Below are 26,302 nucleotides of genomic sequence, written 5' to 3' on the forward strand. Positions count from 1 at the left end.
AAACGTGGGAGGGTGAGAGAATTCACTAGAGCCAGAGCAGGGAAAAGAACAGGCAGACTGACGAAACACACTGCTGAGGAGAGCAGCGGGCACAGCAGGAGAGGTCTGTCACACCATGTGGGACCCTCGCAGGCAGCTGGGGATCGAACCGGTGCTGCAGAGGCTGCGGGCAGCTGCACAGACCACCAGGGGAGGCCCTGGAATTATTTTCTCTTGATCTGGGTGGCGGATCCAGTTATGTGTAGTATGCATACCTAAGATTTTTTATACTTCACGCTATGTATGTTTTATCTCACTTCTTTTTTTTCTTTTTCTTTTTTTTCTCTTTCTTTCTTTCTTTCTTTCTTTCTTTCTTTCTTTCTTTCTTTCTTTCTTTCTTTCTTTCTTTCTTTCTTTCTTTCTTTCTTTCTTTCTTTCTTTCTTTCTTTCTTTCTTTCTTTCTTTCTTTCTTTCTTTCTTTCTTCTTTCTTTCTTTCTTTCTCTCACTTCTTAAAAAGGAGATGTGGAAAAGAAACCGTTAGTCAGTATGGAAGTAGGTGGGGGAAGTTTTAGAGAAATGAGTCAGGGAGAGAGACAAGGAAAGAAGTAAGGAGGGGCAAACAACCTGGTACCTAATAGATGAAGCCACACACTGTCGGGTAAGGGAACGTATCAGGCTTTTTATGCCACTAGCCTGTGTGGCTATCACCTGCAGCCATGGTCATGCTAATGCAGAAAGTGCTTGGGAGCATGTGTGAGGGCCCATGGAAAGTGTTGTTTTGGTTTTCTTGAATATTCTTTTGATTTTTTTGTTGTTTTCATCCTTCTTACTTACATTATCCGTCTTGCATGTTGTATACTTTTCCCATTAGTTAATTAATTAGAATGATTATCTATATTAATCAGTTACTTTGAATTTCCTCGTTAATTTCAAAATCTGAGTTGTATATACCTGTGGTTCTGAAGCTTGCTTTGTTTTCAAACTGCTTTTTCTTGCCTTTTAGCATACTTTTAATTGCTTGCTGAAAACTGGACAGGATGTGTGGAGTAATATAAATGGGGGTAAATAGGCCTTTAGCTTGAGATTTTATGTTTGTTTAATGTTTGCTGTAGCTGTATGTGCCAGAGGCTTCAGTGTCCTCGGTGCCCTTGCTTTAAACTTAACTGGGAGTTAGTTTCCCAGTTGTCTGTAGGCTTCCCTAAGATCTTATTAGTCTGTGGTCTTTAGCTCTTTCAGTTGCAACCCACTGTTATTATGCAGGAGCTATTGATGTGGTGGTAAGTGAAGAGAGAGGATGCATTCTATAATCTTATAGTTAACTCTCATCTTTTAGTGGGTCTGAGTCCCCAGGATGTGACCTGCAGAAGTATTTCTCAGCCATTTTTTTCCTTTTACCCTTTGCTGAACAGGAAAACTAGAAGGTGCCAGATATGACTAGATTTCCTCAAGGAGTTAGTATCGGTAACAGCATTTGCCTAGAACAGGCCTTTGTTATTGAGAACACTCTAAATGCCTTCCAAACCAGTTAATTTCTCCTTTTCCCTGACCAAAAAATAAAATGATTTTTCTGAGATCTTCACCTTGAAAACCGGGTGGTATTCCTGGAGGTAAAATCCATGAAATTGCGGGGCACTTAAGGCTAGGCTCCAAGAATTTCATACTTCAGCAGATTATCAAAATTACCGTGTGTCTGTTCCTAATAGTTTTTGGCTCCAGTGCCTTTTTGCTCCAGGTAAGCTGATCTTGGCTGTTTTTTGTTTTTTTTTTAAAGATTTGTTTTATTCATGCATACAAGATCCTGGGTAGAGGCTAGATATGTGGGAGGGTGAGAGGATTCACCAGAGACAGAGTGGGGAACAGAACAGACAGACTGACTGAAATACACTGCTGAGGGGAGCAGTGGGCAAGACAGGAGAGGTCTGTTGCGCCATGTGGGTATCTTGCCTGCTGGCCAGGATTGAACCTGAGCTGCAGATGCTGCGGACAGCTTTGCAGCGCAGCACTGAGCTCAACTGCCTGTGCCACCAGGGAGGCCCCTGATCCTGGCTGTTTTCAATCTACATTTTTCATTCTCCCACAGTTCAGGGTGTGGTTTTCCTGTGACCTCAGTTCTCTGATGGGTTTAAGAAAAACCCAAGATTTTCAGTTTGTTCCTGACAAGACTTCCAAGGTTCTTAACTGTTGATGCTGAAAACAGAAGGCCTGGGTTTTAAAATAGGTATTTAAAATTTAATTTCCAGGGCCTCCCTGGTGAGTGCAGTGCGGTGGGGCTGTCCACAGCCTCTGCAGTGCAGGTTCGATCCTGGCTGGCTGGCAACATGCCCACATGGCACAGCAGACCTCTCCTGTCTCGCCTGCTGGTCCCCTCAGCAGTGCGTTTCAGTCAGTCTGCCAGTTCTGCTCCCCCGCTCTATCTCTGGTGAGTCCTCTCACCCTTCTGCGCATCTGGCCAGTACCTGGGTTCTTGTATAAATGGATAAGTCTTTGGTTAAAAAAAAAAAAAAAAAAGCACACCAAACTCAATACTATCTTTAAAAAAACAATTTGATTTCCAAAAAAGTCATTATTTCATATTCTCACTAACAACGATTATTCATTTACTTGTACCAAATCCGGAGCTGGCCATTATAAATCTTTATATTTTCCCAGCTGGCTCTGCGGCTGTGTCTGACTACGTCCTAGCTAGTAGTATGCAAGTTATGTGTGCAACTTCAAATACCTATCCTTAGAATAACTGAAGTACTTCTTTGTTCCCTCTACCACTTGGCTCCTTGGGGTGTGATTGTGATGGTGTATCATTATGGGCTGTGTGAATAAGGCCACCAAGCTATAAGTGATGTAAGACAGAAAGAGGGTCCATCCCACCTTGTACCTCCTAACTGCAGACCATCAAATATGAGGATAGAAAAATCCATTTTGTCTTGACAGTTATTTTAGGTTCTCTTATAGTCTACTAAATCTACATCTCAAAACTAAATCTGCTTCATCATTAACAATAAATGGACTTGAAATACTTTGAATGAAACCCACTGAATTATATGCCACTGTTTTCCAGTAGTTTCTTGTCTATTAATGCTGTGTCAATTTTTCTATTAGTCCCACTGTCAATATTTATTTCTATTAACATACATTGTAACATTTTCTTTATGGCCGATTCCTATTGGTTTATCAAATCCGCCATCTGGGAACACTTATATTATAAATAGCATGCAAATTTTTCTCCTTATTCCCTTCCACCTCTTTATACCTTGACAGTGAGTTTTTGGAGAGAAGGCCAGAAGTCTAAGTTCAGAATTAGACTTTTAGTGTTGAATGTAATGTAGTATATACAAATGGTGATTTATAATGATGCACACCTTAAATTTATATTATAATGCAATGTGACTTCAATGAAAATGATTTTGAAAAAAGAAAATATTGCAGTCGATTTCTCAGGAAAAGTCTCTCCATGATTCTAAACATTTTACTAATGAGTTATCTATGACTCCAATAAACCTCTATCAAATAATGCAAGACACACATCAATAGTAGGCCATGATGATCTAAAATAGCAAATAAAATAACATTTGATTTGTCACCGCCATCTGATTTTCAAATTTTTAATGGTTACCAATTTCCTTGAACCTAAAACATAATTGGATGAATCTCAACTTCAGAAATCATAAATATAAAATAAAGAATCATGGGATTGGGCCTTCCCGGTGGCGCAGCGGTTGAGCGCTGGGTTGCGAAGCTGCCCGCAGCCTCTGCAGCGCCGGTTCGATCCCCAGCTGCTCCCTGGCCACCAGGTAAGGGTCCCACATGGTGCGCAGACCTCTCCTGCCGCCCGCTGCTCCCCTCAGCAGTGTACTTCGGTCCTTCTGCCTGCTCTGCTTCCCTCTCTGGCTCTGGTGAATTCTCTCACCCTCCCGCGCTTCTGACTGTACCCAGCGCTTGTATGTATAAATAAATCTTTAAAAAAAAAAATTGTGGGATTGATAAAATGTGCTAGTTTCATATTATAAATAGGACTGACACTTCTAAATAAAAATTTTCTGGAAATATTTTTGATAACAGTTCAGCATACCATTATTACTTTTTTTTTCCTTATGGCATAAGCTTTCCCTCCCCCATTCTTAGAAATAACTAGAAAAACATTAAGACATCCATACTACCATTGTATATCATTAACATTTAAGATTTATTTTATATGCTATCAGTCTTTTTTTAAGGCATAAACATTACAAGTAAAGCTAAAAGCCACCTTTGATCAACACCCTCAATTCAATCTCCTGCCAGAAACAACACTAGCAATAATTTGGTATGTATCCTTCAGGTCCACTTTAAATAGTTTTACATTTATTCATATTTCAATAAAAACATAGTTCTGTTCTTTGTGAATTTCATTCCAATTTACACGAATTATAGTTTCACTCCATGTTGTTTATGTGTTACAAAATATGGATCTAGTTCAATACTCTTAAGTGCTGTATACTATTCCATTATTTGAATATATCATACATTTCTTTCATCTATTACCCACCCTTCATTTAGGTTGTTTTTAATTCAGATACAACTATTCCTTATGAGTGTTTGTGAATTTCTTTAGGATGTATCAAAAAATGGAATTGCAGCGTTCTTTTGTCCTTTAAAAAATGCTTCCCTACCTGAGTCATAGACATGTCTTGTAGTCCCTTTCAATAAGTTTCAGAGTTTGACTTTTCACATTCTAGTTTTCAAAGCCTTTGGAATTGTTTCCTTACATGTTGTAACGTTGTAATTGTCCCCCTAACAGGGAGTGAACTATTCCAATTTCTACTGACGATGCTGTCATCTCTCTACATGTCTAATATATACCTAGTTCACATCTATTCATTGGCTTACTTTTAGGTATTCTATTCGGCAAAATCCATTTACATATCTAATAACACACTAACACCACATAGTATTTCATGACCAGAACTTCATAATATGTATAGCATACATCGTATAGCATATGTATAGCTTATGGTAGAAAGTGTCTAGGGTTCGTTTTCAAAACTGCTTCAGCAATCTACAAACTTATTTCACTTGAATTTTAGAAACATTTTGTAAAGATCCTATTGACTGCTTGCTAAATTTTTGGAACTATATAAAGTTTTATAGATTAATTTTGGGAGAACTGACACTTTTATAACAGAGTTTTTCCACCTACATACATGTTATTTGTCCATTTTTTTGAGTCTTATGGCATTCACTAAAGCTTTACAATTTTCCCAGAGTTGATTTTTCTGAATTTGCAACAAGATATTTCAAAGTTAAGTCAATCCTGGTCTGACTTTAAGAGAAGGCCTTCCCTGGGCCTTCCCTGGTGGCGCAGGCAGTTGAGTGCCACACTGTGAAGCTGTCTGCAGCCTCTGCAGCACTGGTTTGATCCCAGCCAGCCGGTGAGGGTCCCACATGGCACGGCAGACCTCTCCTGTCTCACCTGCTGCTCCCCACAGCAGTGTATTTCGTCAGTCTGCCTGTTCTGTTGCCTGCTCTGTCTCTGGTGAATCCTCTCACCCTCCCGCATATCTGGCCTATACCCAGGTTCTTGTATAAATAAATAAATCTTAAAAAAAAAAAAGAGAATACCTTCCCTCATTTAGTACACTCGATGTTTCTCACCTGTATGACCTCTCTTATGTATAGAAAGAGAAGCTCTTTGAGAGAAGGCTTTCCCACACTCATTACATTCAAAAGGCTTCTCACCAGTATGACTTCGCATGTGTATGATGAGTAATGAGCACTGAGAGAAGGCTTTTCCACATTTATTACATTCATAGGGCTTCTCCCCTGTGTGACTTCTCACATGAAGTGTAAGGGATGAGATTCGAGAGAAGGCTTTTCCGCATTCATTGCATTTAAATGGTTTTTCTCCAGTGTGAATTTTTTCGTGCTCAAGGAGATTTTGTCTTTGACTGAAAGCTTTTCCACACTGATTACAATGATAGGGTTTCTCTCCAGTATGAATTTTCTCATGTTCTGTGAGGTTTGATTTCTGACTAAAGGCTTTCCCACATATTGTGCAAGCATAGGGTTTCTCACCAGTGTGGATTCTCTGGTGTCGAATGAGGTTCGACATCTGAATGAAAGCTTTTCCACATTCATTACATTCATAGGGTTTCTCTCCAGTATGAATTTTCTGATGTGTGATGAGGTTTTCTTTCCGGCTGAAGGCTTTTCCACATTCGTTACATTCATAGGGTTTCTCAGCTGTATGGTTTCTCATATGTACAGTAAGGGAAGAGCTCTGAGAAAAGGCTTTCCCACATTCACTACACACATAGGGCTTCTCTCCTGTGTGACTTCTCATATGAATAATAAACACTGAGCATTGGGAGAAGGCTTTTCCACATTTATTACATTTATAGGGTTTTTCCCCTGTGTGACTTCTCATATGTAGAGTGACAGATGACATTCGAGAAAAAGCTCTTCCACATTCATTACACGCATACGGTTTCTCCCCGGTATGAATTTTCTCATGCTCAATAAGATTTTGCTTCTGGCTGAAGGATTTTCCACATTCCTTACATTCATAGGGTTTTTCGCCAGTATGAATTCTTTCATGTTCAATGAGATTGGATTTCTGACTGAAGGCTTTCCAACAAGCCTTACATGCATAAGGTTTCTCCCCTGTGTGGATTCTCTGATGTCTAATGAGGTTTGACATTTGAATGAAAGCTTTTCCACATTCATTACATTTATATGGTTTTTCCCCAGTATGAATTTTTTGATGTGTGATAAGATTTTCCTTTCTGCTGAAGGCTTTTGCACATTCCTTACATTCATAGGGTTTCTCTCCAGCATGAATTCGCTCATGTCTGATGAGGTCAAATTTATGACTAAAGTCTTGTCCACACTGGTTACACTTAAAGGGGGTGACAGCATGAGATGAGCAATGGTAAAATGGCTTCCCATACTTACTACATTCATAATTTTTCTCTCTTACACAGCCTTTCTCATAATTAAGTAAGTTGAAATTATATTCTAAGCCCTTATCAAATGAGTCACATTCATAGAAGCTTTGTCTTGAAGTAACAATGTCTGAGCTCAGAGGAAATATTTTTGTCATTTTTTTACATTCAATGATGTTTTCCTTAATCAGTGTTTTCTTAGAGATGGATGTGAATTTCTTCACAAGTATATCCTGTTGCTTCTTGATCTGTTGTTCACCAACTTCCCAAACTTCTAAAATGGAGAACCAAATGTTATTTCTTTTGTATTTTTCTACTATACTATTAATAATATTTCAGAAATTTGCTAATGTGGGGTAGACCTTTAATGCTGGCTCGAGTCCCCCAGTGTGAAAGAAATCCAAAGTGCAAATAAACCTGGTTTGATATGTTAACTCCTACAGGAAATATTATGAAAACTAACACCTTTAGGCCCAAATAGCTTTGACTGACTCTAAAATTATATTTATACAATGCAGAAATCAGTTAAAATAAATAGGATGATTAAGATGAAAGGGCAAATACTTAAGTGACTGGATGAGGGAGCAGGATGACTAGAACATGAAATTAATACTTGTGGTTAAATGAGGTGGATTGAATGTATCTATTTCTCCTCATCCCTAAAATTCCATTAAAAAATAAAATTCCAGGGTCTCCCGGGTGGTGCAGCGGTTGAGCGCTGGGTTGCGAAGCTGCCCGCAGCCTCTGCTGCGCCGGTTCGATCCCCGGCTGCTCCCCGGCCACCGGAGGAGGGTCCCAAATGGCGCGCAGACCTCTCCTGCCGCCCGCGGCTCCCCTCAGCAGTGTCCTTCGGTCCTTCTGCCTGCTCTGCTCCCCGCTCTGGCTCTGGTGAATTCTCTCACCCTCCCGTGCTTCTGACTGTACCCAGTGCTTGTATAAATAAATAAATCTTAAAAAATAAATAAATAAAATAAAAATAAATAAAATTCCAGTAAAAGAATAAAGGGTCAAATCCACAAGAAGAAAGGAAATAGGAGTGGAAAAAAGGGGAACAAGAAATTTTAATACAATTCTGGAAGACAAAACACATGCCAGGAACTGTTAACTGGTCACAGAACTAAGCTGGTAAAGTAAACGTACTATGAAAATGGCAATGTCAGATCTCCCTGATGGGGCTGGTGGTTAAAAATCTCATCTTTATCAAGCTCCTGTCAGCCACTGTAGCCTGAGTTCAATCCCTGGCCAGGGATTATTTAAAAAATTACTTGTTGGGCTTCCCAGGTGGCGCAGCGGTTGAGCGCTGGGTTGCGAAGCTGTCCGCCGCCTCTGCAGCGCCGGTTCGATCCCCGGCTGCTCCCCGGCCACCAGAGGAGGGTCCCACATGGCGTGCAGACCTCTCCTGCCGCCCGCTGCTCCCCTCAGCAGTGTACTTCGGTCCTTCTGCCTGCTCTGCTCCCTGCTCTGGCTCTGGTGAATTCTCTCACCCTCCCGCGCTTCTGACTGTACCCAGTGCATGTATAAACAAAACAAACAAACAAACAAACAAACAAATAAATAAATAAAACATGCCTCTATTAAAAAAAAAAATTACTTGTTGAAACATATACAAATGTATTTAAGGATAATATGTAAAAGAGTTCAGCAATAAAACACAAGTGGGGCCAGAGATAGCACAAGCAAGTCTGGCAAAATGTTGGTAACTACTGGAGCTAGGGATGACTATGGGCATACAGGCAAATGCATCAAGTTGCCCACAAGGGGAAACACTCAGCCATCGGCTATGTCCAACCTACTGTCAAAGCCTAAGAGATAGTAGAGGGCTGTCTAAAGCTTGCAAAGACTATCTAAAAAAACCCTTAGGAATGAAAGCATGTCTGAAATATTTTGTACACAGCCAACAGACAACCAACTCAAATGGTTAAATAGGCTATTTTCACAGCTCTCCTGCCCCCCTGTGACTATGCAGGTGCCTCTCTCTCTCTCTTTTTAAATTTTTTTTTTTTTATTTTTAAAGATTTATTTATTTATTGATGCAAGCACTGGGTACAGTCAGAAGCACGGGAGGGTGAGAGAATTCACCAGAGCCAGAGTGGGGAACAGAACAGGCGGACTAATGAAATACACTGCTGAGGGGAGCAGTGGGCGCGGCAGGAGAGTTCTGCTGCCCCATGTGGGACCCCCGCCTGTGGCTGGGGATCGAACTAGTGCTGCAGAGGCTGAGGGCAGCTTCGCAGGCCAGCGCTCAACCACTGTGCAGCCAGGGGAGACCCTCTATTTTTTTTTAATTTATTTATACATAAAAGCGCTCCGGTATAGGCCAGAGGTACGGGGCAGGGGAGGGGTTGAGAGGAATCACCAGGGACAGAATGGGGAACAGAACAGGTGGATCTACTGAAATACACTGCTGAGGGGAGCAGCGGGTGAGACAGGAGAGGTCTGCTGCGCCATGTGGGCAGCATCCTGGCTGGCCAGGCATCAAACTCGTGCTGTAGAGGCTGCAGATAGCTTCTCAGTGCTGTACTTAACCCCTTGGGCCACCAGTGAGGCATGTGCCTTTCTTTTTCTTTCTCCTTTTCCTAATAAACCTGTCCTTTTAAAATGCATTTTTGAAAGAAAAGGCTATTTTCTTAGGTGTAATACCTCAGGGACTCTGGTACCCCATGACAGTGGTCCTCTGTTTTGTACCCTGTTATTGACCTGTAAACTATTTTATTGTTATATCTATAAATGTGGTTTCTTTCCTTTTACATCTTTTTACTTGTTCATTGAAGCATATACAAAAGCCATCAATTTCTGTTTTTAAATTTGATATTCTACCATCTTACTGGATTCTCTTACTATTTGATGCACTTTTTCAGTTGATTCTCTTATGTTTTCCATGAATACAACCTTATTTATTTTATTTGTTTGTTTGTTTTGTTTATACATGCACTGGGTACAGTCAGAAGCACGGGAGGGTGAGAGAATTCACCAGAGCCAGAGTGGGGAGCAGAGCAGTCAGAGTGATGAAGTACACTGCTGAAGGGAGCAGCGGGCGGCAGGAGAGGTCTGCGTGCCATGTGGGACCCTCCTCCAGTGGCTGGGGAGCAGCCGGGGATCGAACCGGCGCTGCAGAGGCTGCAGGCAGCTTCGCAACCCAGCGCTCAACTGCTGCGCCACCGGGGAGGCCCCTATGAATATACTTTTATAGGTTCCTTTCCAATTCTTCAAGTATTGATTCTTTTTGTTTCATTTATTATTTAGTAAGAAATTTACAAAAATGATAAAGGAAAACTTGGAAGGTATTTCTGAAGGACAGAGAAGTAGGTAGATTTGAACAGAGTATGCTCCTGAATAAAAAATATTTAAAGACATCATAGCTCCAAAAGTTGAATTCTAACACATTTAGTTAACAGCTAACACATTGCATTACAAAGTCTGACAGGTTTTTCTATGGAAATGTGGAGCTAAATCTAAATTTCATATGGCAAAATAAACAATGAAGAATTGCCACCTTAACTGTGATCAAGAGGTGTAAGCAATTGGGGAAAGAAACAGACTGAGTGTTAAATATAAGAGGAGACTTACTTTTCATGTATCTTTTGGACTATTTATATTTTTTTTTTTTTTTTTTTTTAGAGGCATGTTTTTATTTATTTATTTAGTTTTTGTTTGTTTGTTTATACAAGCACTGGGTACAGTCAGAAGCGCAGGAGGGTGAGCGAATTCACCAGAGCCAGAGCAGGGAGCAGAGCAGGCAGAAGGACCGAAGTACACTGCTGAGGGGAGCAGCGGGCGGCAGGAGAGGTCTGCTCGCCATGTGGGACCCTCCTCCAGTGGCCGGGGAGCAGCCGGGGATTGAACCGGTGCCTCAGAGGCCGCGGGCAGCTTCGCAACCCAGCGCTCAACCGCTGCGCCACCGGGGAGGCCCAAGGACTATTTATATTTTTTAACGAAGTGTGTATACACCTGTTTTCTAAAAGTTAGAGGAATGGAAGATGGGAATAAAGAGGGAGGAGGCATTAATTTCACACCCAGAAACTTTTATAGCTACCTGGGATTGTTAAGACTGTGACAAGCAAAAGGAAGTATGCTATTATTATATTACAAGTCTGAGGGTTTTCAACATGGAAAGAAAGATAATAAGAGAAATCTAAATGTGAAACAAACATGCCTTAAAATACTAGAATTCTATGAAATATGGACTGCATAAGAAACAGCTGTGAAGACAGAAGAGAAATAGGTTAAGGATCAGAGAAGGATAATTATCTGGGAAGTTATGCTATAAATAAATTAAGGCAAGAGGCCTCCCTGGTGGCCAAGGGGTTAAGCACAGCACTGTGAAACTATCCACAGCCTCTGCAGCACAAGTTTGATACCCGGCCAGCCAGGAGCTACCCACATGGTGCAGCAGACCTCTCCTGACTCGCCCGCTGCTCCCCTCAGCAGTGTATTTCAGTCAGTCTGCCTGTTCCTCTCCCTACTCTGTCTCTAGTGAATCTTCTCACCCTCCACACCTTTGGCCTGTACCCCAGTTCTTTTTTTTTTTTTTAAGATTTATTTTTATTTATACAAGTACTGGGTACAGTCAGAAGCGTGGGAGGGTGAGAGAATTCACCAGAGCCAGAGCGGGGAGCAGAGCAGGCAGAAGTACCAAAGTACACTGCTGAGGGGAGCAGCGGGCAGCAGGAGAGGTCTGCGCGCCATGTGGGACCCTCCTCCGTTGGCCGGGGAGCAGCTGGGGATTGAACCGGCGCTGCAGAGGCTGCGGGCAGCTTCGCAACCCAGCGCGCAACCGCTGCGCCACTGGGGAGGTCCTGTACCCCAGTTCTTATATGCATAAATAAGTCAATCTTAAAAAAAATAAATTAAGGAAAGGCTGGTATCCTGAAATCAGAGGGGCTGCTGGCCCTCAAAAAATTGAAAAAGCAAAAAAGTGCCAATGCAGAAAGGATAGTTTCTGGAAGTGTCATAGTCATCCACTCTAGCAGGGTAGAGCCTTTTTTTTTTTTTTTTTTTTTTTTAAAAAAAAAGATTTATTTATTTATACATACAAGTACTGGGGTATAGGCTAGAGGGGCAGGGGGTGAGCGGACTCACCAGAGACAGAATGGGGAACAGAACAGGCAGATGTACTGAGATACATTGTTGCAGGGAGCCAGCTGGCGAGTTAGGAGAGGTCTACTGTGCAATGTGGGTCACATCCCTGGCTGGGGATGGAATTCGTGTGCAGTAGCTGCAGACAGCTCTGCAGGTTACACCCTAACCCCTTGTGTCACCAGGGAGGAGCAACAGGGTAGAACCTTTAAGAAAGCCTTAGAAAATATCAAATGGTCTCTACCCCTGAACGAATGTCATGGGGCTGCCTCATTCAGAGGTGTCTTTTTACTCATTCACCTGGACAATGTCTCCCAAACATTTCGTCCTGTGCCACCCATGGCTCCTCTTCCTGTTCCAACTTGAAGATCACGTCTGGTTTGGTGACTTGACAGCCTATTATAGGAAACAGCAAAGGATTTGAATGTTACTGCTAGAGACAACCATCCAGATTGTGGGCTGAGTCCCGGGAACTTGAGGGCGTATGAAGCATGATGATGGAGAAGCTTCCATAGTGAGAGAATGTAATTAACCCTTACCCCAAAGATGAGCATATGCAATGGTGTAAAGAAAGGCAAGGCCAGACTAATCTGAAAGTCTTCACATAGCTTAAAATCAGAACGAACTCTATGCATTAACTGCAAAGTCGCCCTTACCCACGATGACTAGGTTGCTATAGTTCTCCAGCATCACATCCCGGTACAGATTTCTCTGAGCAGGTTTCATCTGCTGCCATTCTTCCTGGGTGATGTCCACAGCAACATCCTTAAATGTCACTATTCCCTGTAAAAACACAACCCTAATTAATTTGAAATAAAAACTAGATGTTAGAGTCTAAATATATAAGAACTCTTTTAGCTAGTAACTAGAGATCAGAGTTCATTAAACACTGTGTATCAAGTGTTTGGTTTTTTTTTTTTAATTTTTTTTAAAGATTTATTTATTTATATAAGCACAGGGTACAGTCAGAAGCACGGGAGGGTAGGAGAATTCACCAGAGCCAGAGCAGGGAGAACAGGCAGATGGACTGAAATACACTGAGGGGAGCAGTGGGCGCAGCAGGAGAGGTCTGCGCGCCATGTGGGACCCTTGCTGGCAGCCGGGGATCCAACTGGTGCTGCAGAGGCTGTGGGCAGCTTCGCAGCTCAGCGCTCAACCACTGTGCCACCAGGCCCTGTATCAAGTCTTGTGTGTGTGTGTGTGTGTGTGTGTGTGTGTAAAGAACTGGGGTGGGGACCTACCTGGTGGCGCAGGGGGTTAAGCACTGCAATATGAAGCAATCCGTAGCCTCTGCAGCCTGAGTTCGATCTCTAGCCGGTCAGGGAGCAACCCACATAGCAAAGCAGACCTCTCCTGTCTTGCCCGCTGCTCCCCTCAGCAGTGTGTTTCAATCAGTCTGACTGTTCTGTTCCCCACTGTCTCTGGTGATCCTCTCACCCCCTGCATCTCTGGCCTGTACCCCAGCTCTTGTATGCATAAATAAATAAATCTTTTAAAAAAAAGAACTGGGGTGTAGGCCAGAGATGTGCAGAGGGATGAGAGTATTCACCAGAGACAGAGTAGGGAGCAGAACAGAAAGATCTACTGAAATACACTGCTGAGGGGAGCAGTACGCGAGATAGGAGAGGTCTGCTGCGCCATGTGGGTCAGCTCCAGGGCCAGGGATCAAACTCAGGCTGTCGTGGTGATGGTGCTGAGACTTAACTCCTAAGACACCAGAGAGGTCTCAAGTCTTCATATTTTTCTAACTTCGTATTATAGTGTAGGGGAAAATACACCACAGAAATATCCGTTAAGTGTATGTTGATTTCTGAGTCATAAAACTTAGGAATTTATCATCTTGATAGATAATAATTGCAGGCAGCTGGGTGTGGTGGTCACTGACTTATACCGGGCTGTGACAGATGGAAAGTTAGACATGACTCCCATTAACTAACTCAGTTATTGTGTGTTCTAGTGAGAAAGGGAACAAGGAGAAAGTGGGGAAGAAAGAGAAGTAGGACAGGGAGGAGAGGTATAAAAACCTGAATGTGCAAAATCTGAAGTTTCTCTAGCACTTCCAAAGAGAATATCCACTATGTAGTTGAAAATGAAAGGAGTGAGAATTTGTCATCAAATCTGTCTGAAAAGGAAATAAAAGGCACCCAGAGTAGAAAGGAGAGAAAGCTGCCTGCATTTGCAGATGGCATGATTTTGTACAAAGTAAATCTAAGGTTTCAGTAAAATTCAGTGAGATCTAACAAATAACTTCAGCAAGATTGCAGGATATAAGACAAATTTTAAAAATCCAATTGTATTTCAAGACACTTGCAGGGAACAATCAAAGATCTAAATGTCTGGGCTATAAAAGTCTTAGAAGAAAACATAGGTGTAGGCGCCTCTGGGTTGACGAACATGTGGAGGTGCTGGGAGAGTGGTCATATCGTCTTCTTCCTTGACAAGGCCAGAGTCCTGAGAATTCCAAGCTAAGGGAAGAGAAAGGAAACAGATTTACTTCAGAGCTCCAGGCAAAGGCATATGGAAATCTTCACTACCATTTGGTTATATGTTCCCTTAGAATGATCCTCAGAGCACTGAGAAATGTGAACCACTGAAATGGACACAAATGACTATTCAGACATGGGGTCTGATGGGTGTTTCTGGAGGCCATGTGCAGAATGCCCAGTGTATCTACTGACAATACAGCATCTTCCTAGGATCCTGCTATTTTATTTCTAATAGGAAATTTATCTTAAGAACATAATAATAAATATCACAAGGATTTAAGAGTTAAATCATTTATGAAACAGTATAAAGAATTTGGAAAAGACTTTAATCATGATTCTAATGACATTTTAGAATAAATTAACCAATTTCTTTTTTACCTTAAAAAACTCAGGAGCTATAGATTAAAAAAGGGAGACTGAATATTTGCATTTATTTTTGTTCTTTCCTAAACTCAACCAAAGTGAAGGTAAAGGGATAGAGGAGGTCAAGCAGCACAGGACAAAGAGGACAGAAGACTACAGAGATAAAATGTCAACAAATGCTTGGAGGCTGGAGACCACATAGGTGACTGGAATCTAACCAGGGAAAGCTGAAGCGAAAGTGGGGGATAGGAGGAGTGCAGGCTGGAGAAACCATGACAGAAAGGCTCAAGGATGGAGGCACTAGGTACTACTGCAGGCAGAGGTTTGGGGTGCAGCTGAAAACAGAGACCTCTTAGGTGGGGTTGAAGCATGTAGAGAAAATAAGGAAATGAAGTGAAAGATGTTATAGGAAAAGCAAAGTTCTTTTTCCCCATTTCTTCCTTTGTTTGCTTCTCAAAAGCAAGAGTTTTAGCAAAGTCTAGGACTTTTCCCTGGGAAGGTGACTAGTCCAAAAGAAAATGCAGACAGATCTTGCTTTTGTCCAAACTCAACTTCCAACAAAATACCAATTTGAAAGAAGTCAAGAAGAGTGGGTGGGGTGTGGCGGTGAGGTGATGGTGAGGAAGCGAAGAAAACATACAAATCAGGTAGAAAACATACAAATCCTTATCTCCATTGTCAAAAATCAATACAAAATAAGACAACTAAGAAAGCCAGCACTAGCAGGATGAGCATATTATTCTGAGAAGTGGTGCCAAAGACCAAAATACCAGTAAAACAGTGTTCAAAGTGTTTGCTTTTGGGGAGTGGGAACAGGATGCGAAGGGACAGTACAGGAAACTTTAATTTATGGTTATATACTTAACAGCACTTTAAAAATCTAGATGTATTTAGAAAAAATGAAACTACCTTTTTTCTTTTTTAAGGTATATTTTTATTTATTTATGCATAGAACTGGGGTGTAGGTCAGAGGTGCGAGGACGCATAGAGGTAGAGTGGGGAGCAGAATAGGCGGTTGGATCTACTGAAATGCACTGCTGAGGGGAGCAGCCGTGGAGACAGGAGAGGTCTGGGGCCTTATACGGGTCAGCTCCCTGGCTGGGGATCGAACTCATCTGGCAGGAACTCAATGGGCAGTGGCTCCGGACAGTGGGATAGTGCTGACTTTAACCCCTGCGCCACCAGGGAGGACCTAAAATGAAACTACCTTAAAATTTATTTAGAGGAAAGCAAACAATAGTCACGTGAATAAAATAAAAAACAAATGTCTACTCTCTATAGCCAATAACACCCATGTGAACTTTCTGAGTAGGGGTAATGAACTTCCTAACTCTCTTTACTCCCTGGCCCTGAATGTACAGCCTCCATCTTCTAAGTTCTGCCCACCTGTGAGCCATCTCACCTCTTCTTTCCATCATCTGGGTTAAATGTTCCATTGTCACACAGTCAGCGCTGATCTCTGACAACCGTGATGTCATTCAGGCCTTGCCTGCTCTGGTTGAAAGGGTAAAGAGGGGCTGTGGGTTGAACAATTCCAGGGGACACTTTGTCTTGGATTCTTCAGCCTCCAGGAGAGGCTAGGTCAGGAGGTCTTCTTCCATGCTAGATACTTGCTTTTCAGGATTCTTTTCCACTCACATCACAGACCTGGCTTTGTAGACCAAGGACCTGTGGGTTTATGACATAAGTCCAATTTATCTCACGTTTTCTCACTAGAATCTTATGGTAACCAGCCCCAATAATCACTGCTTTCTGATCTTCAAGATTTTTGTTCACTCCTTCCACATGGAATAGAGTTGACCTGTAAAATCAACAGGATATTGCAGAAATGGAGTGTGACTTCCAAGGTTAGGTCATAAAAGAGACTGTGGCTTTTGTGTTGTGCGTTTCTGCATCATGGACTTTGAGGGAAGTCAGCTGCCGTGCAGTGAAGACACCTAACCAGGGAGGCTCCTGCTGGCAGCCAACACTAACTTGCTCGCCACCTTGGAAGCAAGTCGTCCAGCTCCAGTCTAGCCTTTAGATGATGAAGCCCTGTTGACAGCTTGGCTGCAAGTTCATGAAATATCTGAGCCAGATTACCCAGCTAAGTAACACCCTGTTTCCACATAAACTGTGATATTATATTTATTATGGTTTAATCCACTAAATGTTGCGTTTATCTGTTAAACAGAAAGAGATAACTAACACAATTTCAAACCATTAGCTTCCTTGCTTGTAATTCACTCCCTAGAATCATGGACCAGCAATGCTGGATGCAGAGAGAGCAGGCGTCCGGAGGAAAACTCAAATACTTTCTGTGGTCATAAAGGTATAGGCCAAACACAGTGACAGGCAAAGCTGAGCCAAAAAACAAAACAACACTCAAATTTATAGCGACCCCAGTGGTACAATAAAAGATAGTTGCATGAGAAGTCAAGCTGTTCACTTCCTACCTATCTTGGCAATTGAGCTTAAACAGAATTGCAGTTAGCATTCCAATGCTCTTCACTTGAGATGAGAATTATACCCATGTCATTAATATTGGCTGAATGAATAAAATGGCTATTAAGAAATGTTAATTTAGCATCAGTTAGCAGCATTTACTAGGTAAAGGTTATAAAATAATATACAGAGAGTAGACTAATCCTTACCTTATATAATAAAGATAATTAAACGTGCAGTCATAATAAATTTTCCAACGTGCTGTACTTGGGATATATCCCCAATATCTCTCATATGATTTATATTTTTCCCCCATGGCAAGTGTCACTAAAACACTGTATAATTTATCATAAATATCCTCTGTCCAACCACTCAAATGAATTCCATGAAAACTGAGATTTTTTTTCCTAATTGTTTTTGCCACTGATAATAGGTGCTCAAAAAATGTCGATCGACTGGTATAGTCACTATGAAAAACAGCATGATGGTCAAAAAAGGAAAAAGTAGGGCCTCCCTGGTGACACAGGGGATTAAGACGCAGCACTGTTTCTGTTAGTATTATCACCTTAAGGTTCATTCATGGTGTCAGAGATGGCGGGATTTCCTTCTTAAGGCTAATATTCCATTTATGTATATAACATATATTCTTTACCCAGTTATCTGTTGATGGATGGATGCTTCCATTACTTGGTTACTGTGAATAATGCTGCAGCCAACACAGAGTGCAGGTATTAAGATTGTAAATTTTATAAGTTATCTATATTTTACCATAAATACATACATATACATATGAACTACCATTACTAATTTGGGGCATTTAAAATTAGAAAAAAGTAATATATCAGATAAGAATAACCCAGAAATGTGTGGGTAGTTTGGAGTTTAAGTGTTCTAAAGTCTTAAATTTTGTTCAGTATGCATGTTGCAGGATAAGAATAGAACTAAAGCAGTGCAGAGAAAAAGGGAAAGGCAAACCTTCACAATAAAAAAGGTGTAATAAATAGAAAATAAAACATTCTATCAGCAATCACAATAAATGTAAATAAATGAAACTTACCTATTAAAATAATAAACAGTCTGGGGGGTGGGGATGTCCAGCGTATCCTGTTTAAAAGCGACAGACCTGCAGCATAAAGATATAAAGGGAAGGGATTAGAAAAAGACATTCCTGGAAATACAATAACAAAACCTGAAAAGCAGTATTATCAGACAAAAGAGAACTTGGACTAAAAAGCATTTATCAGGATAAAGAAGCATGTTTCACAATGTGGTAGGTAGGCTTATACATTCATATTCTTTGCCTTGTAACTTTGACCATCCTATCGTGGGCTTACCTGATGTTAAGCTTAGTCATGTGAGCTGCTTTGGCTCATGTGATGTTAATATATTTGGGAGCAGACTTTTAGGGATGTTTTATGATCTGTTTTGTGCTCTGGTGATCCACCATTAGAAAACAAGTCCTAGTAACTACTGTCCTTTTAGTCTGAACCACAGAAAGAACACATGTGGAGAAGATCTGCAGCCTGGCCTAAGTCAACAGAACACAGTCAACATGCAAATCTGTGACCATGAGAATAAATGCTTGTTGTGGCATACCACTGAGTTTAGGGGAGACTTGTTCGGCAGCATTAATGATCATGACCATAACGAACTAGTACATATAATAAGAGAAGCAAACCATAAGATTTTGAGATAATGGATCTGGTAAAGATCACCAAGGAAAACTGAAAAGCAACGGAACAGAGTCAAGAACTGCTAGGGGTGAGGGGGAGGGAGCAAAGGAGACTAAGAAGGGGTGGCCAGAGGGGAAAGAGGGTCACTTAAAACCAAACACAGAGTTACCAACTACACCAAAAGCTACACAGAAGTCGACTCGATTAAGATTAGAATCACGATACATATGACGATCACAAACACCTCACCACCCATCTCTCAGGACGAGCACCCAGAAAGCACCACAGGGCTCAACACACTCGCACCACGGACATCAGGATCGCACATCCCACCACAATTACTCCACACACAACCACACCCCCCAACACTCACACACACCAGGACCACAGCTACAGGATCACCCCCCTTCCCCCACCCCCCGCCCCAGGTCATAAATCTCACACACACACACACACTCACACTCCAACCCTCTCTGCGGGGCGTACTCCGCGGCCAGCCCTCCACACCGCGGCGACCCGGGACCCCCCAGGCTCCGCGGAGGCTCCGCCCGCACAGCGCGAGCCCTCCCCACGCCGCGTGGCGGCAGCGTCACCTGCCGGAAACTCCCAAAGGCGCCTTCAGCGCACTTCTCAGGGGGGCTGGGGTAAGGCTATAGGCAGGAAAGCCCAGGCCGGGCGCGGGTGTCTCGGAACCATCCCTCCGCGCCCGCCTCCCGACGGACACTCCCAGGCGCCGCACCGCCTCCCAGAAGGCTCCGCGGCCGGGGTCCACTTCCGGCCCCCACTTCCGTCCTGAGCTCCGTTCGCGTTAGCAGCGTGGAGGTGGGGATGGGCCGAGTGGGTGCCGAAGGCTCGACCCGGACGCCCGGGGCTGCGGGGACTCACCCCTCGGCGACCCGGCTTGACGCTGAGAGTTGCCGGAGCGGTGGTTTCGGGTGGGCGCGAGCGGGGCTCTGAGGGGACGCGGCCGTGGCTCCTGCAGGGACTACATTTCCCAGAGGGCCAGTGGCTCCGCGCTCTTCTCGCGAGAACTCGTGCGTTTCGTCAGCACTGGCGGGACCGTTAGATTCGCGAGGTGAGAGATCGTGGGTCCCCGAGGAGGTACCCCGGGAAGCCCGAGGCTGAGGAGGCCGGAGCCCAGACGCAGCTGGCTCCCGGGTCTGGGCGGGTGGAGCAGCATGAAGAGGGGAGGCGCTGTGAGGGGCTGTGAGAGGCGGAGACGCTGCGACCCGGGTGCGGACACGGGTGCGGGCTGTGACTGGGCGTCCCGTGCGGTTTGGTGATGGCTCTGCGACACTGGGGGGCGTTTGCGACCGTGTGTCCGTGGTGGGGGTGTGAGTTTCACCCTGTAACTAACTGTAACTGTGTGCGGGTGTGGAGTTCGTGTCCCCTGGTTTAAGTCTGATTGTGCCCGACTGTGTATAGATGGAGTGTGGGGCTTCTGCCGCTTCGTGCGATCGTGACTCCAGGACTTGGTCCCTAGGAAATCTCTCTGAGATTTGGTCAAATTATAGCCCTCAGGCACGGGGTGGTGGCTTGATGCGCTGTTTTCCGCTGATCTCCAGTCCCTGTGTTTGTGGCGGGGCGGGAGTCAGGGGGTGGGGCGTGCATGGTTGGGGCTGGGTCCTCTGAGCAACAAAGAAAATCTGGTCACACGATTATTTTCTCTTCTCCCAGTTCTGTCCTGCGGGTGAGGTCTCCAGAAGAGAAGGGAAGAGTGCATGATCAATTTCTGCAAGCAATGATCAAGGTGTGTTGGGATTTCTTCTTTGCTTACCTTCTGCTGACAGTTTTTGCTTGATAACGATATGTCATGTGACAGCAGAATGGTGGTTACCAGATGGGAAGGAGAGGGAAGGGAATGCGTAGGATTGCTTAGTGGTGGATGATGATTGGGCATTTGGTGGCGGGTTTGGTGAGAAAATGCATTTCCTGGAGGGTCTCCCTGGTGGTGCAAGGGGTTAAGTCTCAGCACTATGTAGCTATCAGCAGCCACTGCTGCTCCTGTTTTGCTCTCCACTCTGCTGCCTACTCTGTTCTGCTCCCCACTCTCCTGCCTACTCTGTTCTGCTCCCCACTCTGTCTCTGGTGAATCCTCTCACCCTCTGCGTGTCTGGCCTGCACCCCAGCTCTCGTATGCATAAATAAATGAAATAAATCTTTAAAAAAAAAAGTACTTTCTGAAATCTATACAGTGTTGTAAACTGATGTTCATGCAATTAAACGTGTGTGGGCCTCCCCGGTGGTGCAGCTGGTTGAGTGCAATGTTATGAAGCTGTCTGCAGCCTTTGTAGCACCAGTTCGATTCCTGGCTGGCTGGCCAGGGAGCTCCTCACATGGTGCGGCAGACCTCTGCTATTTCGCCTGCTGCTCCCCTCAGCAGTGTTTTCAGTCAGTCTGCCTGTTCTGCTCCCCACTCTGTCTCTGGTGAATCCTCTCACCCTCCCTTGTATCTGGCCTATACCCCAGTTCTGTATAAATAAATAAATCTTTAAAAAATAAAAAAGTGCGTGTGTGTGTGTGTGTGTGTGTGTGTGTGTGTGTATATCATTAGATTATAGTTTCCTGTAATTTGTCCGTTGGAGAAAAGGATAGTCCAGCCTGGTATTAAAGCCCTATTTCTCCCCCACCATATCTGATGTTTATTTATTTGGCAGATAGCTCCACTTCTGTTTGCTGATTTTTCTCATTTTTTAAATGCAATATTACCATTTTAAAAGCATGATGATTCTAAAGAGTTCAGAAAAACAAAATTACCAAGAAAAATAACTAATATTGATATTTTGATGTATTTTTATTATTTTTCCAAAGTTAAATCACTCTTTGTTTCATTTTTATACTGTCCATTTTTGCTAAAAAAGGTCATTCTCTCATGTTATCAAATGACCTTTGACATCAATTTTTCAGACATGTTTTGCATGAATGAGTTATGGTTTATATTTTTCTTCACATCAATTGTGTCAGACTTTGAAATCCATAAATGTTATACACATAAGTACATTTGGATTTTCATGATTTAGTAATGAGATTCAACATCTTTTCATATGTTTATTATTAGGGGTACTTTTGTGACATGCCTGTTCAAATCTTTTACCCATTTTGTTCTTACATTGTCTGTTACTGACTCATAGTCTATAATCATATGTGTGCTGTAAACTTTGAAAAGTTTCAATTTTTTATAATAGGTTTGTATATATTTTATGGTAGTAAGTTGTAAAACAGTATTACCTCCCTGTATTTTATGCATTTGTGAAATACCTAACTTAAAAATTTTTTTCAATATTTCAAGAGTACATCATTTATCTGCAAGTTTTCTCAAATTGTTGCAAATCATAAAAACGTTTCCAGTATATAAAAAAAAAAAATCCACGTACAGGTGGACTGCACAGTTCAGACCCATGTTGTTCAAGGATCAACTAATATTACTAGCTTGGTCTGGACCTAGAATTCTATGGCAGAATTCATTTTCCTTTGTATATTAAAGGAATCACTTTATTTTCTTATTTCAAATAGTGCTGTTGAGAAGGATATTGCTATTCTGATTCCTAAGAATTTCATGTGATACGTGTTTTCATCCTGGGAGCTGTTGGAAAGTTGTTTTTTCCTTGATATTCTATAGTTCTACTCCAAAATATATCGAAAGATGTTTTTTAAAGTCTCATATTTTTCCTTTCTTGGGACTTAAAGGGTAATGAAAAGGGGAAAGAGCTCATAGTCATGTAGACTTTACTGTGGCCAGGCATTGCGATATATGCTTGCTTTTGCTGTTTCATCTTGTTGGAAAAGTCTCTGTTGCGCAGTCCTGTGCGTGCTCAGTACACAGGGTTCGTCTTCTGCTGACATGACAGGGTTCCGCCCTTTCAGTTTGCTTCGTGATTTCTGTCCTTTTTTGTAGAGCCCTCTACCGGTCTCCTCTACTACCATCTCTTTCCCCTCTCCTTCCGTTGTGAAAGCATGTTTGTCGTTTCAGGGGTCAATGATGTTCAGGGATGTGTCTGTGAACTTCTCTCAGGAGGAATGGGAGTGCCTGGACTCTGGTCAGATGAATTTATACAGAGAAGTGATATTGGAGAATTTCAGCAACCTGGTTTCCGTGGGTAAGGATAACTGTCCTCCCTAATTCAGAATTTTCCCTCGGAAATGTCTCCTATCTTCATGGTGAATTACTTGTCTCAAGTAACAGCTAGCTGTTCCCAAGGAATGATTTGAGTTGGAAGGAAAGGAGTGAGAGTGGGCAGCTCCAGGTGGTTGTGGCCCAAGTCTCATCTTCATCTCTCTCTGGTCCTTCCCAGGGTGGCACATCTTGATCTGTAAGCGACTAGATCTGCTGTCTGGGATTCTCACAGCATAACCATGTCCCATGTCTTTTCTTGTCAGCAGAACTTTCCTATTCTAAACCAGCCGTGATCTCCTTATTGAAACAGGGAAAAGAGCCCTGGATGGTTGGCAGAGAGCTGACAAGAGGCCTGTGTTCAGGTAAGTGAGAGGTGACAGGGCAGAAGCAAAACCCTGAGAAGGTATCATTTACAAGATGTTGTCAGGAAGCTTTCCCAAAAGACCCAAGGCTGCAGCTTTATAAGCTATCTTGCTTTTTTCTCTCCTATTTTCTTCTCAGTTCTATGTAGCAAGTATACGCCCTCTTCATTTCCAGTGTAGTTATTCTCCCTATATTTTAGATTTCACCCCTTCATAGTATCTGCTGCATTTAGATTTGTGTACCTATTGTAACTATTCCCACCCTAGAAAAGAGAGAGGGGGAGAGAGAGAGAATTTTCTCTTCCTGTACTAGTTGGTTTTATCTACTTTCCAATTATTTGGTAACTTCGTTAACCAATTTTGCTTGGATTTAGCAATTTATTCTTTGATCCAGCAAGCATTTGATTCATTTTTCCTTTTTAAAATTCAAATACAACCCACATAGATAGCTAAATAATTACAGTTGTATGATTTGATGAATTGTGCAAATGAATGTATCCATGTAACTATCACTGCAGGCAATTAGGAAATGATTACCACCCACGGTCCCCTTCTCTGCCCATTCCCAATCATTAGCCTCTTTGTTTTTCCCACAAATAAATACCATCTAGACTTCTAGTTCTTGCTCAGTGTTCTGTTTGCCATACATCTTGGTACTGCACATAGTTGATATTCATTCTTATTGGTTTGTTGTATTCCATTCTGTTGGTATGTTGTGTATTATATATTATTTATTATTACAAATTAAGTGTCCTTTCTACTATTGACAGTTGACTGGTTTTCCAGGTTTTAGCTATTACACATAGTACTGTGGTGAACATTCTTGTACATATATTTTGGTACACGTATGTACACATTTCTTTGGGATATATAATTAAGAACGGAATTGCTGGGTAATAGGTTATGTGTGTATGTTCAGCCTTAATAGGTAATGCCAGCTTTCCCAAGCATTACTACCAGCTTATACTTTTTTACAAACAGTCTGAAAGTTGCCGTTGCTCTGCATTCCTGTCAGTTCTCAGTTCTGCTAACCCTTTTAATTTTAGTCATTTTGGTGTGTGTGAGGGAGAGGGCTGGGGATGTTCTGGGACCTCTATGTTTTAAGCTTCTTGGCTAAATTTATCGAGTCATCTTTTTTCTTATTGATTTGAAGATGTACTTAAGCAAACTCTTTGTAGATATCTTCGATCATCTATAGATGATCTATTTACTTAAGTTGCCTTTTGATGTTATTAATTTTACTGTAGTCAGTGTTATTTATCTTTACCTTTATAGTAGTGGCTTTTTTGCATGCTGAATGGAAATTATTGCCTATCCCAAAGTCATGAGGATATTTCCTGTATTATATTTAAGAGACCGTTATTTCCACCTTTTACATTTAAACCTACAGTTTCCTGAAGTGATATTTGTATGTAGTGTGAAGGGTCAGGGAATTACCAAATTTCATTTTTTTCCCCCATGTGCATATCCAGTTGACCCAGAAGTGTTAATCCAAATGGCTGTCCTTTTCCCACTCTTTTTAAGGTCACTTTTGACATAAACCATGTGTTCTTATAGCTGTGAGTCTGACTCGAGACTTTGTTCCTTTCCATTGTTTATCCTTTATCAAACCACATTAAAATAATACTGTGTAACATGTAATAAGTCTGTTATCTGTTAGAACAAACTCTCCTTCTTAGCCCTTTGTACTTTATTCATATAAATTTTAGAATGCTGATTGACATAAACACATAAACTTGCATTTTGACTGACATTAAAATGAATTTATATGCCGGTTTCTGGGGAATTAACATTTAAAAATATTGAGTCTTGGGCCTCCCCAGTGGCGCAGCTGTTGAGCGCTGGATTGTGAAGCTGTCCGCAGCCTCTGCAGCACAGGTTCGATCCCTGGCTGCTCCCCGACCACCGGAGGAGGGTCCCACATGGCGCACAGACCTCTCCTGCCGCCCGCTGCTCCCCTCAGCAGTGTACTTCTGTCCTTCTGCCTGCTCTGCTCCCCGCTCTGGCTCTGGTGAATTCTCTCCCTCTCCCGCGCTTCTGACTGTACCCAGTGCTTGTATAAATAAATAAATCTTTAAAAAATTAAAAAAAAATAAAAATATTGAGTCTTTTAAAAATACTTGATTTTGAAAAATTTGTACAGAGAGACTGCTAGATGCTGGCTATTGTGAATGGTGCTGCAGTGAACACAGAAATGCTAACATCACTTCCATATCCTGATTTCGACTCTTTTGGATAAATATCCAGAAGGAGAGTTGATAGATCATATGGTAGTTCTATTTTTATAATTTTATTTTTCTGGAGTAAAAAATAAATCAGTAAATAATGTGCACATTTTGACTTCTGTTAATCCAGTTTGATTTCTCTCTGCATGCATCCTGTCCTGACTACTTGCTTCGGATATATCTACTTTCCAGCATGCAGCAACCTTCAACAAGATAGTTAAGCCAAAGTGTTTATGCTTTAAAAGTACAAGGTGCTTTTTTTTTTTTTTTTTTTTTTAAAGATTTATTTATTTATTTATACAAGAACCAGGGTATGGGCCAGATGCGCGGGAGGGTGAGAGGATCCACCAGTGACAGAGCGGGGACAGAATAGGCAGACTGACGAAATACACTGCTGAGGGGAGCAGCAGGCGAGACAGGAGAGGTCTGCCACTCCATGTGGGACCCTCACTGGCCAGCTGGGATCGAACCGTCATGGCAGAGGCTGTGGACAGCTTTACAGTGCGGTGTTCAGCCGCCTGCACCATCAGGGGAGGCCCAGTACAAGGTGCTTTGTACTCAAGGACAAGCTTTAACATTCTCAAAGAGCCCCTATGAGGCTGCTCAGCCTCGTGGTTTTTACTGAAATTTCCTATTGGAAAGAGAGAACAGACTTGATTCTTCTCAAGTCTGCTAGTTTCCT

The 26,302-nt window shown here is 42.3% G+C and overlaps 2 protein-coding genes and 1 pseudogene across 4 annotated transcripts in view; 2 read left to right on the forward strand and 1 right to left on the reverse strand.

Annotated features, from left to right (window-relative positions):
- Positions 1-19,643, reverse strand: part of ZNF568 (zinc finger protein 568) — a 35,904-nt gene extending 16,261 nt beyond the window's left edge. Inside the window, exons 1-7 of one of the 3 annotated variants that reach the window (XM_054697100.1) lie at positions 18,581-19,275; positions 18,304-18,369; positions 16,225-16,623; positions 14,368-14,438; positions 12,630-12,756; positions 12,274-12,369; positions 5,600-7,171 (exon numbers count right to left, since the gene is read on the reverse strand). In XM_054697100.1, the coding sequence (XP_054553075.1) occupies positions 5,600-7,171; positions 12,274-12,369; positions 12,630-12,756; positions 14,368-14,438; positions 16,225-16,300 (1,942 nt within the window). In that variant the 5' untranslated portion in view covers positions 16,301-16,623; positions 18,304-18,369; positions 18,581-19,275. Of the gene's footprint in view, positions 1-4,033; positions 7,172-12,273; positions 12,370-12,629; positions 12,757-14,367; positions 14,439-16,224; positions 16,624-18,303; positions 18,370-18,580; positions 19,276-19,512 lie in introns of those variants that run through there. The other 2 variants (XM_037517901.2, XM_054697099.1) reach the window with 2 other exon arrangements.
- The window catches only part of LOC119250195 (zinc finger protein 829-like), a 38,673-nt pseudogene that overhangs the window by 1,581 nt on the left and 10,790 nt on the right, over positions 1-26,302 (forward strand).
- ZNF383 (zinc finger protein 383) overlaps positions 23,355-26,302 on the forward strand; it is an 83,516-nt gene continuing 80,568 nt past the window's right edge. Inside the window, exon 1 of the mRNA XM_054697119.1 lies at positions 23,355-23,395. The gene's annotated coding sequence lies outside the window, so the exon portion shown is untranslated. The remainder of the gene's footprint in view (positions 23,396-26,302) is intronic.

Source organism: Talpa occidentalis, unplaced genomic scaffold, assembly GCF_014898055.3.
Source record: "Talpa occidentalis isolate TD23 unplaced genomic scaffold, MPIMG_talOcc4v2.1 talOcc4.17, whole genome shotgun sequence".
NCBI classification, from domain to species: domain Eukaryota; kingdom Metazoa; phylum Chordata; class Mammalia; order Eulipotyphla; family Talpidae; genus Talpa; species Talpa occidentalis.